The 14730-nt window shown below is 34.8% G+C and overlaps 1 protein-coding gene across 3 annotated transcripts in view; it reads right to left on the bottom strand.

The window, feature by feature from the left end:
- DPYD (dihydropyrimidine dehydrogenase) overlaps window positions 1-14730 on the bottom strand; it is an 864530-nt gene that overhangs the window by 390323 nt on the left and 459477 nt on the right. For all 3 annotated transcript variants that reach the window (XM_047871842.1, XM_047871843.1, XM_047871841.1), the window contains exon 13: window positions 9033-9248. In XM_047871842.1, coding sequence (XP_047727798.1) covers window positions 9033-9248 — 216 coding nt within the window. The remainder of the gene's footprint in view (window positions 1-9032; window positions 9249-14730) is intronic.

The following is a 14730-nucleotide window of genomic DNA, read 5'->3' as shown; positions in this document are numbered from 1 at the left end:
TTAAATAATTATAACTCCTTAGTTAGTGCATAAATATATATCATGAGAACAATGCTGCACGATAAATAGAAATTAATTATGTACCAAATTTGAAGCTAGAACTATATCAAGGAAAATAATGCACTGGACAGCTGTTCATTTATTGTTTCATAGACTTTCATGATAATGTTATGTAGAAACTCAATAACAATAAAATAAATCAGTTTGACTTAATGTTTAAAAAATTCAGATCTTTATTTCTAATAAGGCCTTTTAAAGTAAGTTAGAAGAATAAAGTGTAGTCTTTTGTTGTAATCCAAAGAGAATTACCCAAGCTCTAAAGTATTATTACATAACATATTTGTGAAATTTTTCTTAACAGCTCTAAATATTATTTTTAGCATTTATAGTCCTGACAGTGTTATTCCTGAATCCTTGTCTGGTTGATAGGTGCTAGCAATTTGTGCAAATGTAGGCAACTTCCTCTCAATTAAGATAATGTGGATCGAAACAAGTTTCTTGAAATCCACATGGGAGAACAGACAACCTACATGGTAAAAAGTCTGCAAACCTTATTATAGAAAGGAAAACAGGACTATTTAGAAAGGAAAAAGAAAAGGCTTGTTGATAGGACATGAGAGCTGTCTCCAAGTAACTGAAGAGCTGTCATGTGGAATTGTGGTTCAAATTAGAATCCTATAATTATTCATTCATCTAACAAGTATGCATTGCATCCTTCCTATCTGCCAGACCTGGTTCTTGGCACTGGGCATACAGTAGTGAGCAAGAAAGACAACATCCCTCTTCTTATTAATCTTACTTCATATGGCTAAAACAGAAAAATAAACAAGTAAACAAAAACATGATCAAGAGAATGGTAATTCCACATCATGGTAAGCGCAGTGAAAGAAAAAAACAAAAACAGGGAAATGTGGCACAGGAAGAGAGTTTTGAGTCATCAGTAAAGGCTTCTCTGATGAGGTAATTTCTCACCTGAGAACTGAATGAGAAGCAAGAGCTCTATGTACAAAGAGGGCAAAGCATTCTAGGCAGAGCAAACACTAGCAAAATGGCCTAAGAGGAGAACCCTGCCATGTTGGAGGGCTAGAAAGAGGGACAGTGTGGCTGGAAAAAAACTGGCACAGGAGACTGGCTTTTGATAATGGATTAACAGTGGATTTCCAGAAGGTTTTATTTTATTTTTTTTCTTTGTCAAGCTTTTATTAAATTCTAGTTAGTTAACATACAGTGCAATATTTAGTGATTCATCACCCTCAGCCACCCAGGTGCCCATCTCAAGAAGATTTTTAAATCAAAATTCTGTCTCCATGAAACTATACATAAAACCAAGACAGAAATAAAATCATAGGTGCTGCTCTGCTTGAGGCAGGGGATAGACAGCCCTCAGTGTTCCTGCCCAGCTGAACTCCAGGTCCCTGCCAAACACTGATGGAGTCAAACTGCCTTCAGGTTAGACATAAAATAATGAGATTCAGAGAGGATAAAGTAGAAAATATGATATAGAGGAAAGCATCCGGATTTGTATCAAATAGACCTTGGTTCAATTCTGGTGCGGTGGATTTAAGTCTTGGATGGGAGGAACTATTTCCATGCTTCTAAATCCTGGTCTGGCCTTGTGACCTGCTCTAACCAACAGAATAAGGGTGGAAATGACACTGTGTAACATCTGAGCCTCAGAGTCACAATTTCCACTCTTGCATTTTTAGAATACAGCCACCTTGTGAACAAGCCAAGTACAGTCTTTTTGAAGATGAGACCATAGGGAGACCCAGGCCCAGTTATGCCAGCTGAGGGCCCAAGCATGTGCATAAAGCCATCAAGGACCAGCAGCCACCAAGTCTGTCAACTAACTGAGAGAAAACTAACATGAGAGAAAACAACTCATGTCACATGGGCAGAGTCAAGCCCACCCAGCTGTGCCCTGACCAAATTGCCGAATTCTAGAACCAACAGCAGATTAGTTGTTTTAAGCTACTAAATTGTGAGGTGCTTTGATGTGCAGCAATAGATAAGTAATACAGAAATTGGTTATGTTTGCTAGCCATAACAGAATCTAAATCGTGTGGCATCGGCTTTCAAAATGAGAGGGGGGCAGAGACCTCTCTTGGAAAATTAAAAGTAGGCTGCTAGCAAAAGCTGGAAAAACGGTGAACAAACTGCTAGTGGAGGCTTGAAACGCAGTGTGAAAATTGTTAGTGGAGACTGGGAAAAGGGTGGCCTATGTTATGTAGTGGCAGAACAACTGGCAAGAATGTCACTGGTGATAATTCAGAAGATATAAATGTACATAACGCATGTGTAGATCTGACTAAAGAAATCGCTAGACAGAACACTCAAAGTGTCAGTTGAATGTTTCTACCCAAGAATAATAAGGTATTGTAAGAGAGAAAATAGCTAAATAAGGATATATGTAATTTGATAAGCAAATCTAGAGCAAAGCCAAGAATTGCTTGTGTTAGAAAATAAAACAATTCTGTGTACTTCGTCTACCCCAGAAGGAAAAGATTTTCAAAGTAAAAAATGACCTTAGGGTAAAGATCCCATCAAGAGTGTTGCTATGTGATACTTTGTTAAGATTTTAGAAAGATTTAAAGCAGGTCCTAGTAGATTCTCTCAGGTAGACAATATTGATTCTAAGAATCTAAAGGATATTGTGCCACAGCAGGAAGATATGTCCAAAATAGAGAGAAATATGTCTCAAAAAGAATTATGAATGTGGGTTTAGGGCATGTAGTCAGCTCTTGATAGATTCAAAAAGTTTTTCACAAAGTTTTCTGATGACATCACTAAGAACTAGGACTAAAAGGGACAACTAAAATAAAGAGAACAGGGGTTCTTAACTTTCTGTGGGCAGAAACAGGTTGAAAAACTGCCAAGAATGGCCATCATTGGCCATTTCTAAACAAAACAAAACACAACTCAGAGGATAGACTCAAGAGCCCAAATGACACATCCGGTAGCAGACAGGAACAATGGATTAGGAAACCATTACCAGGGAGAAGAACAGGGTCCTACTCTAGGAATATCCCCTATTCACAGAGCAAGAGACCCTGACAACACGTGACCAACTGAATTTTATAATTGCTGCAGACATGGGGTGCCTGGGTGGCTCAGTTGGTTAAGCGTCTGACTTCAGCTCAGGTCATGATCTTGCAGTTCTTGAGTTCGAGCCTGCATTGGGCTCTGTGCTGACAGCATGGAGTCTAGAGCCTGACTCAGATTCTCTCTCTCTCTCTCTCTCTCTCTCTCTCTCTCTCTCTCTCTTTCTCTCTCTCTCCCTCTCTCTCTCTCTCTCTCTCTCTCTCTCTCTCTCTCTCTCTCTGCCCCTCTCCTGCTTGTGCTCTCTCTCTCTCTCAAAAATAAACATTAAACAAAATGTTATAAAAAATTGCTGCAGACAGTGATTTCTAAATCCCAGACATTTATTTTATTTGTGAATGAGAGTATCTATTAAGGTTCTCTTGACTGTATAATTTTATTTTGGGTGTATAGAGGATAGTCAACTTGTCTTTCTATTTCATAGTATCCTGGATAAAGCAAGCTGAACCCAACCAGCCTCATTTGCCTTTGAACTTAATATAGATCATAAGATCATAGACTTTGAGACTAATGCCATAACTGAATGACATTTTTTGGTATCTTGGAAAGGGGTGGATGCATTTTGCAGGTGGGAGGGATTTGAACTACTGGGACCAGAGGGCAAATAAGTACTGTTGGCAATGATGGCTGCCATCCACTTTCCATGCTATAAACATGGCCATTTGTGATTTGATTTTGCTGTTCTTCCCATAAATAAGCAGAAGGTATTTACCTACTTCTTGAATATAACATGTATAGCATATCTTGTAATTTGCTTTAACCAAGAAAGTATGGTGGAACTGACAGCGTGTGACTTTTGAGGGTTTATTTCAACAGGCTTTGCAGCTTCCACACTTGCCCTCTTGGAGCACTGCCACCTTGCGAACAAGCCCAACCTAGCCTCCTTGATGAGCCACCATTAGGCAAGAGGGAGAATAAAGAGACAGAGAGAGAGAGAGTCTTAGCTGTCTCAGCAATTACACAACTCCAGGTGAGGGTCCATATACACGAATGAGGCCCTCTTGCCAGTCCCCAGGCATCCCTCTAACTGACTGAAAATGCATAAATGAAACCTAAAGATACCTTGTGAAGCAGAAGAACTGCCCACATAAACTCAGCCAAATTGCCAATATACATGATTCTGAGCAAATAAATAACTGTTGTTCTAAGTCCTGGGCAACTGGTTTAACTTTCTCACTGATTTATTTCACATGAAAAAATTTAAAAAATACTGTCTATCTTATAGTCATATTATGACGATTCAAAGAATAACTTATGAAAAATATTTGGCAATGTCTATACTTTCAAAGCAGTCAATAAATGGTAGTTAATTATGATAAATTCTAACAAAACAATGTACAATGTTCAACAATTTGTGCAAGGTAGTGATTTAGAAGGAGCTTTGGACAGAGACTGGAGTCTCCCAGGCCAAATTTGTTTTCCCTAGATGTCACTGCCTGTCCATACTTATTAGCCTTTCTCTAGGGTATTTATTTACTGGGGAAAAAACCCCACCATATTTAAAAATCAACAATTCATTTATGTTAGTAAGTTAGACTAATTTATTCCAAGATATCTCTGAAGGCAGAACTATAAAACATGGATGGAACTTATGAGAAAGGCCAATTTGGGGTCAATAAAAGGAAGATGTTTCTTTTTTTTTTTTTTTACTGTTTATTTATTTTGAGGGAGAGAGAGACAGAGTGCCAGAAGGGGAGGGGCAGAAACAGAGGGAGACACAGAATCTGAAGCAGGCTCCAAGCTCCAAGCTGTCAGCACAGAGCCCGACGTGGGGCTCAAGTCCACGGAACCGCAAGATCATGAGCTAAGCCGAAGTCAGATGTTTAATCAACTGAGCCACCCAGGTGCCTCAAAAGGAAGATATTTCTAAAATGGGTTTTTTCATAGCTATAAAAGGTTGCATTGCCTTAAAGATCTAGCATATTCCTTGTCACTAAAAGCACTCAGAAACAAGTTACGTTTATTCTGTTATAGCTATTGACACATGAGCTTAGATAGCTGGTCAGATGATTTTGATTTCCCTTCCTAAAATTGTGCAATACATATTACTTTTCTCAAAAATTCTCAATATTTTAAAGACTCTTAAGTCTTAAAACACTACCCATGCATTAAAAAACCCCACTGACATTTTCATTTTTAGACATGTATATATGCACTACAGAAAGCAACATGGGATATGAAAATTTTAAATTGGCCTTTTCTCCTTTGATTGAGATCAATACTCAGAACAGTCAATTTTTTTATGTGGTAACTGTCTGTTCATATGGCTGAAAAAAAAAAGAAAATATGCTTTTGCCAAAAATCTATTTATTCGTTTATTGATTCATTTATCCAACAAATATTTATGAAACATTTATCAAACTCTTCCTGTACACTAAGCATTGTGTTATGTGGTATAAGTTTGTATTTTATGGAAAAAAGCTACTATCAACATTTGATTCCAAATAAATAATGAAGAATCTTAACTATTTCTCAGTTTTTGGTTTTTGGTATTTTTTGTTGACTCATTATGTGTGTACGTATTTATCTCATCATCTGATACTTATTAAAACAAAGCATATGCATTCAAGACATTTTCTCACTAAAATTCCATCACAAGTTTATTCTAATATCTATGCTACATAGTTTATAAATTAAGTGAACTTTTGCTTAGGTTTGAATTCTATTTGGAATAGTAATAAACACTTCTGGGTTTATTTATCTATGTAGTGAGAAAGATACATGCAGCATGCACTTACAGATTACATATTTGTAGTATATAATATGTGTATGTCTGATAAAATAAAATTTATGATATGATTCTCCCAAATATTTTTATCTATTTTATCTGTTATCAGTATAATGTGGACACGAGTCAGGAGGTTCTTTTATGTGAAGTCTAAACAATTTTTAATATTACCAGTTAAACAGAGCATTTCTCTGGTTTGTCATGATAGTTTAGCTTTAATTGAGCTTGACATCGATTTCTCTTCCACCTTTGTTTAGTTAAACAGGAACACAATATATATTTATTTATGAAAAGAATTTATAATTGTATTTTAAATATTTTATGATGATATTTTAAATATCAACTTTATAAAACATAAACAGAATCTCAAGAAAGGCAATCTACATATTTTGGGACGTTCTAGAAAGGCTGATTTGGGAAGGAAGAACGTAGTTAATAAAAGCCATCTTTCATGTTATTTAACACAAAAGCAAACACAGATCTTTTTATATTTGACATTAAAAATCTGATCATTTGCCTCCCTAAAGAAACCACGTACAGCTTTTATACAGACTACACAGTAAAGAATAATAATATTTCTGTTTACTGAGATATCAACTGGCATTTCACTGTAAGTCAATGGTCTATCGTTGCTACAGCGTATTAGACCTCAATCTGGCATCTACAAATGTCAAGAGTATAAAAAAAGGTATAGGATGAAAATCAAAAGCATGTTCCAAACTCCCCAAAAAAATAAAAAAAAGGGAAACAAAGTTCACCTAAACATATTTGCTGCAGAAATCAGTGCAATATTCAGCTGTCAATCTACAAAAACAACGAGGGAGCCACCCTGTCAGTAGGACAGGATAATAAAATTTCCAGCAGATGTTCAGGCAGGGCTCTAATTTTTACTGAACTCCCTTGGTAAGCATTTAATTTCTTTATCATATGCAGGCTCGGCAAATTGTACTTCATCAAAACTGTATTGTGAAATATTAATATTTCATATGATAACAAAACTCCATAGAATAACCTTTGTCATATTAAGAGCATCCAAATTTCAAATGTCAAGATTCTGAATTTTAATACATTTTAAGTAGATTCTTGAAATGGCATAATAAATTATAATAAGGCTAATCTAAACTGGTATGCTATAATGTCACACAAATGTATAGTCATATAATATTTTAATAGATTTCTTTAGTAAGAAACTGTGGGAAAAACATGTTTATACCAACTGAGTTGTGTGCTACAACATTTCATCGATAAGAAAGCACAGATGTTCATAAGACAATTTTACATTCACAATAGGTATAATCACTATTTAGGGACAATATAAGAAAATTAAGAAAAACCCTACATCTCTATGAAGCAAACTGACTACTTCCGAAAACCATGTATGGCCATTATATAAGCCCACAGTGGCATCATTATTTATGTCATTATAATCAGCAAAAATACATCTGAAATAGCCTTTGCACAAATATTGTGTTGTACCCGCCATTAAAGTAAGTAACAGAGAGCTTCCTAAAACCCCCAACATTATGTTTTATATGCCAAATTTAATTTGCATTTGTTCCTTACTCTCGCTTTGAACCAGCATCACAGACTTGTGAATTGATAGATTAAATTCAAATTGGAGGTTTAGAAGGAAGTTAGCTTCCACATTTATTTCTGCTGCTGATCCTAATAAAGGCAACTGCTCCTAGGTTACCGAAAGAGACAGCATCACAAATCAATGCATGTCACCAACAGAGTAAAGACAGATGTCTCTGATTAATCAGAATTCAATTTTTTTGCACGCAAACAGCAAATTCAAAGCAAACATTTTTTTCTACAATTCTTCGCCTGTACATGATTAGCCATCTATTGCTGTTTACATATAAAAATTTTAAAACAGTGTAACTAATGTAGTCATTAAATGGTATCAAAGACTCAGTTTTCCTCAGTGGATTAAACATTTGACTACAGCTTTTGAGTTATTCTTAAAGGATGAATTGAAACAAAGACAAATATACTATCAATATTCTACAAAGCCGTAAACAATTGATTAATGATATTCTAAAGCTGAATCCAGTAAGTTGTTTATTCTTATACTTTGTTTAACCAAAGTATTTCTATGTATTCAACCAATTTATTTGAAAAAGAATCTTCCTTTAGTTATTTAAACATAAAAACATTTATAATATTTTTTATGCCCTGGTTTTTCTAACTTTTGAGGAATCTCTAGATTTTCTTCATCACACCTACACATAGCATCTTGTAAAGCTGTCAGAATAAGACAGCTGTAATGTTTTAGCCATACTAATGCTAGCTATTGATCCTAGTAAGAGGAGAAAGAAGGAAAGAATGTGCTTAATGGGGCATATTTGTTCTCTATTATTTTCTTTGCCTACGGATAAGGCTGATTTAAATAATGATACACTTTTCTTGGTCACTAGACTCACACATTCTTATACATTAATTATTACTAACTACCAGTTAGTACTAAATACATAGATTCAGCATTTAAAATTTTATCAATAAAAGGTCTAATAATGTTAAATTCTGTGCTTTTCTACTTCAAAACCATATAAGGATGCAACCTTCTATTGTATAAATCATACTACTTTAAAAACATGTATTTATATGCTTTCTGTATTTTAAAGAATTTATCTCAACTGTAATATGTACTTTATTTTCTTCTAAGTATGTCCACTTACAGTGTGGGTACAAAGTCATAATGGCAAATTAAACTCGGGCATATATACTTTGAAAAGTTTCTGTATTTAAAAATTCAAGAAGAATCTTATTACCAGCACAAATGAGCTACACTGAATGATTCTTTTTGACATGAACTGGATCCCAGGATTATGTACAAACCATATCCATAGTCTCTCTCACTTTGAGTTCAGGCTTAGGTCCTCATCCACACACATTCACAAATCACGAAAGAATTGATAATGCCAAAATAAAATTCATGAGTTTGTGATTATTAAATGAAATAGGCACTTTTGTAATATAGATGTTTTTGATGCTTCCTAGACAAAACAAATGAGAAACAGATGCCCTTCCAAGAGACAGAAAGATTGGAAAGAAAATAAAAACTAATTTGCAACCATAGGTCTGGCCCAGTAGTTGAATAACTACTATTTCTTGGTCAGGCAAATCTTGCCATTATAATATTTATGCCCTAATTAAAATACATGATAGACATTTAAACATGACTTCAAAAATATATTCTTACCTTATCAAGAGAGAAAGTTTTTGTCAGGGCAAAACCCCATCCAGCTTCAAAAGCTCTTCGAATCATTGATGTACTGGTAGCTGGAGTTGCACTAGCAAGACCAAAAGGATTTATAAACTTCAGTCCAGCCATTTCCACACTAATGTCCACCAGATCAATAGGGGTGTAAAAGAGGGGCAGTTCAGGCTTGGCAGAAACAGAAGCTCCATATTGTGACTGCAAAAAACAAAGAGTCAATAGTTGTTCTTGTATCATAGCTGATTTTTCCATACAATCTTTTACAAAAATCACTTCAACACAGCATTTGAATTAATACAGATTACACTGGTCTGTTTACCATGATGAAAACTGGCAAAAAGTCAGTTAGCAGTGAACCAAATTCATATAACATCATCTTTTTTCTAATTTAAAAGGCATTATGGAGGGTATTAACAGAAATAAAATCAATTAAATAAACAAACAAAAAAACTCTACTTAAAACATACAGAGATTCAAACACAAAAGGGAATAATTTCAGAATTTATTTCCCTGGTCCCATAAAGCAGCCTTTTTGTCTTAATTTGTGGAAATGTCTTTACTGCTCAGAGATACGGGCGGCAGCAAGTCAGGGGGCCTAAATTCAATTTCCAGTACTCTCACTTCTGTTTATGAGATTTTAGGAAAGCCACCTAATATGTCCATGTCTTTTTCTCCTCCACCGTTTTCAGTACAGCAGCAGGAATGTTGGTTGCCTAATTTCCTACCTCATAGGGGTATTGGAAAATGCAGGAGATCATAAGCCACAGGAAGACAACTAATTTGGAAAGTGGGAAATGTACTCATGTGCATGAGGAGAGTTTCTTTTTTCAGAAACCAAGCCGGCACCTAACACTTAAGGCTGAAACCTTCAACTGGCTCTCAACACTGTAAAATTACCTTTCTTAAAGGGACATTGTAGTAATGTTACCTTCCAGTATGAAAACGCTTATGCAAAGTGCATGGCACACTGAAGGAGAGTAGGTATTTGCTAATTGTTGTCTCTTCCTGACTGGGGACGTTATTAAAGATCTCATCTAGCCTTTGGTTTAATAAGTGTCTCTGTCTCTGTCTCCTTCCTTGTCTCCCTCCTTCCCTTTCTCTCTATTTATCTCTGAAAGACAAATAATACTGGCAAATATTAAAAGGGTGAGTTTTCTAAGCCAAAGTGGTTACTGAATGGATAGAGCTAGTTAATTCCAAAGTAAGAATCCCTTTCTCTTGTGAACCATCACTCAAAGGAAAAGTTGTTTGAGCATAACTTTAATTTTACAGGAGTGTGTCTTATGTAGATAAAAATTGCCATGACTTGCATACAAATTATTTCTGGACCTCCACCATTTATAATGCAAAGGAAAGTTCACTTAATATGTAAAAAGGCATCAAACTTGTCAATTGAAAGACTAATGTGTCTCCTGCACCTACAGAGAGGTGCCTGATCACATCAAAGCTTCAAGTATGGCAGGCATCTTCTGCCAGGAATGTTCTGGCACATTTCTGAATATCAGTCAGTCCTGTTGTGAACATTAATTTCTCCTGTCCTCATGTGGAATTGTAATGCTATTAAAAAGATTATTAGCAAAGACAAAAGGTATAATGTAGAATATACAGAATTAATATATGTCAGTTTGATGTGTGTGTGTGTGCGTGTGTGTCTGTGTGAATTTGTACAGGGGTGTATGAGGGGGGGGGAAAGACCTTGATGTGATTTTCTCAACTGCAAAATCATAGTTTAAATTGAATCAAGCAAATTTAGGCTAGACTTAGGAAGACTTTCCTGACACCACATATTGGTTAGTACTGGGAAAAATTTAGATGCACTTTTCGTATCTGAGGAATCTCAGAAATTTCAGGCAACTTTGTGTCTGAGGCTAACAGCAGAAATGCATATGGCTCTATATTCTTTATTAGGTGAGGTGAATGATACTATGAGTTTTCTTTTCTTTTTAAGGTTTTGTAATGAAATATCTAATCTCTTTAATCTTACAGATGAACTTCTTAATAATCATAGCTATATGACACTAGGCAATGGTCCAAGGAGCAGATATGTATGTATAGTTCAACTTGCATTTCTTAGTTTATGTAGCTTACAATAAATAAGGCATTGCCCTGAAATTCTTAAGAAGGTTGCTGCCTTAATATAAAAAGGGAATTATGGAGAAAAACTTTGCAAGATTTTCCTTAAGCTTCAAAACAAAAATATAAAACGAACCAAAGCAAACAACAACTAACAAAATATAAACATACACGTAAAACTCTTTCAACTGAGAACTACAGCTTCTTATAAAATATGTATTTTCTTTTATTGACAAAATACTATTGATGTGTATGCATATATGATAGAATCTCAAATCTTTAATAGGCGGTTATTTTTCATACTGTGCCTACAGGGTTTTTGTTTTGTTTTGTCTTTGAGACTTTTTACCACAGTGTGGTGCTACAGCAACCTATTCTGTGCAACCTCACGATTTACTCATGCCCAATGTATGCTTCCTTTTCTGAAGTTTAAAAGCCTGTTCCCCTCTCTACCCTTGCTCAGTCAACTTAAGCATTTCAAATTTCAGCTCTCACCATGAGGCTAATTCCTCCCAAATCCCATTCATAACCTCCAAACTCAGATTTCCAAGAGACTTCAAGACCTTTGGATATGGATGTTGTGCTGTTAATTAAAACTCAACTGCTTCAAAGTGTATCCCATATTCTCCTCTAAAGAATATGTGAGCCAGATTTTCAATTTCAGACAATACTATTTTCCAGTTATTCAACAGTATTAGTAAATAACAGATGTAAGGAACAACCTATATTATGTTAACTATACTGGAATTAAAACTAAAACTTAATAAAATAAAAAAATACTTAATTTAAAAAAAGAAAGAAAGAAACAACCTACATGGTGAGCTATGAAAATTAGTTCCCCAATAATACCACTGTGAAAAGGAATATTATACTGGCATCAGACTGATACAGAAACTGATACAGAAAAAAAAAAACTGTATTGACATGAATGCCTTTTTATCCTGTACTAAGTGAAAAAACAATGGGTTAACATTATATGTAAATCCAAAAGTTTTCAGTAAAAAATAAGTAAACAAATAAATATTTAACATATGTTTGCTATATATTATTATATGTATTGCTATGCATCTCTCTGTTTATCCATCTATCATAAAGAGTAAATATCAATATCTTAACCAGCACTATCTGAACTGTAAGATGACTGTTAATTTTTAAATTTTGCCTTATTTTATTTTTTATACTTTCAATACTGACCATAAATTAATTTATATGCAACAAATAGAATTAAAGGTATACTAAACCAATTTTCTAAAAGAACAAAGGAAAAACCAGTAAGTGAAGATCACGGTAAATAGACTACCCCTTAGCTTCCTCCGCAGATTGTCCCAAATCAATCCTTTCAGCTATATTTATTATTATACATAAACTTAAAAATATTTAGAAGTATTAAAAGCTTTATTTTATAAAGAGAAAACTAAAGGTAAAGGAGATTAAGTGAGTACCTCTAAGTTATTCAGTTAATGACAAAGCCAGAACAAAATGTGTGGTTTTTTTCTATTTTGTTGGTCAGTTTTCCTTCCACTAGCCTAAGCTATCTCTCAGAAATATAATGGTTCAGTCATTGTTCCCCAAAATAGTCCATGCCACTCGGCCTCTGCACCCTTTCACATTCGGTATCTTTCTTTTGTACCTACTATAAAATTTCCTGATCTGAAGCACTCCCTGGCCACTATAGATAAATAATTTTATCTGGATTGCTCCTAGGGCATAAAAAAATAACATTCTTTCAATTTGTTAATTACATTGAAAATATTTGGTTATATGTTTTAATCACTAATATCCTAAAACTTATCCATATCTTCAGGAAACCAAATTTCTTTTCATAGCATATATTGATTGCTTCTATAAGGTAATGCCCATGTACTTAGATACAATTCTTAACATTCATATAAAACTACTTTTGTTCATGTATTTACTCAGCAGGTACTTATTAAGAACTTGCAGTTCTAGAGATGAACAAAACAGACAGGTCCCTGGAGTTCACAAATAGAAAAACACAAATAAATCTACCAACCAACCAACCACACACAAAATTAAAACCCCAGATGCTTCATCACACTGCTACATGTCTCCATGTGTTATCATGTATTTCCACTAGCCTAAAAAATAAACCAAGTCTTTCTTCACCCATCAAATGATTACTCATCTTTCCAAATTCAATTCATTTATGCAAGTACATGCTTCCTGGGGCATTTCCTTAATACATTTCATACCCTAGTCTCATATATCTAAATGTCATCTCTGCTATTTTGCAATTTAAAATATGTTCCTACCTCAGTAGCCATCACACTGTGCTGTACATGTTGATTTTCTCTTCAAATAGAACATAAGCTCCTTGAGGGAAGTGAGCATATCTTATTCAAATTAATATCTCCATTATAATTAGAAATATATGTAATATATATGTATGTATTATGTATCATATATATAATACTTTTTTTTTTTTTTTTAATACTTACTCTTAAAGGCAACTCTGCCCTCTTAGAGACAAAGATAAGTAAAATCACTTTTTCACATGGCAATCCTCAGGTATGTTTTAAAGAACTATCATATTCTTTCCAAATTGCCTTTTCCCCCAGGCTAAGCATTTAGATCTTCATAATTATTTTTATGCTTTTTGATATTCTTGTCATCCTTTGTTGGATATCCCATTTACCATTTTTTTTTTAACATTTATTCATTATTGAGAGACAGAGAGAGACATTGGGAGGGGCAGAGAGAGGGGGAGACACAGAATCCGAAGCAGGCTCCAGGCTCTGAGCTGTCAGCACAGAGCCCGACACGGGGCTTGAACTCACGAACTGTGAGATCGTGACCTGGGCCGAAGTCGGTCGCCCAACCAACTGAGCCACCCAGATGCCCCTCATTTACCTTTTATGTTCTGAAATTGAGAACTTTGCTAACATAGTTAAAAGGGTTAAGTGCAACAACATAAATTTATGTGATTTCCTCTTCCTTTCCCTTTCTAAAACAAGAAACTGTCTTATGGATATTACCACGATCTCTTTGGTAGTTCAAAATATAATTAATAGAAACACCAAAAACAAAGAAAAACAAAAACAAAAACCCTATAGAATCAAGAGACTGAAGTGATAAAGAACTGAGAAGAGGACAGAAGAGGGAGGTAAAAACAGAGACTAAGGAAAAATTGAGATGTCCGGCATATTTTTAGAGTGTAAAGGTAAAAAGTAACATTTCTTTTATAGAAGCCCTTGTTAGACACTAAAAGACACTGCAAATGAGAGGGACGTCTAAAGATGGCATTTTACAAAGTTTTCTTTGTCCTTCTCAGAATTTTTTTAGGGGAGACTTAGAGAAGATTTTAATCACTTATAACTCCATTAAAAATATTATCTCCATGAAATGCATAAACCATGAGAGGTCCCAAATTTATATGGGTCACACTTAAATTTTCTCACTTCACTTCCACCTACAAAATCCTTCAAGGCTCTTCACTACCTGCAGAATCCAGCCTCAGGTCTTTAGCATTATATAACCCTAGTTGCGACCTGGGCTCCTCCCTGCTCCCCACACTTTCTAATCTCGTCTTTCATTCCTTCTAATCTCATCTAGTACCATGCCCTCACAACATTTTATGCTTCCATTT

Source organism: Prionailurus viverrinus, chromosome C1, assembly GCF_022837055.1.
Source record: "Prionailurus viverrinus isolate Anna chromosome C1, UM_Priviv_1.0, whole genome shotgun sequence".
In the NCBI taxonomy this organism is placed as follows: Eukaryota; Metazoa; Chordata; class Mammalia; order Carnivora; family Felidae; genus Prionailurus; species Prionailurus viverrinus.
This window is presented reverse-complemented; position numbering and strand designations above follow the sequence as displayed.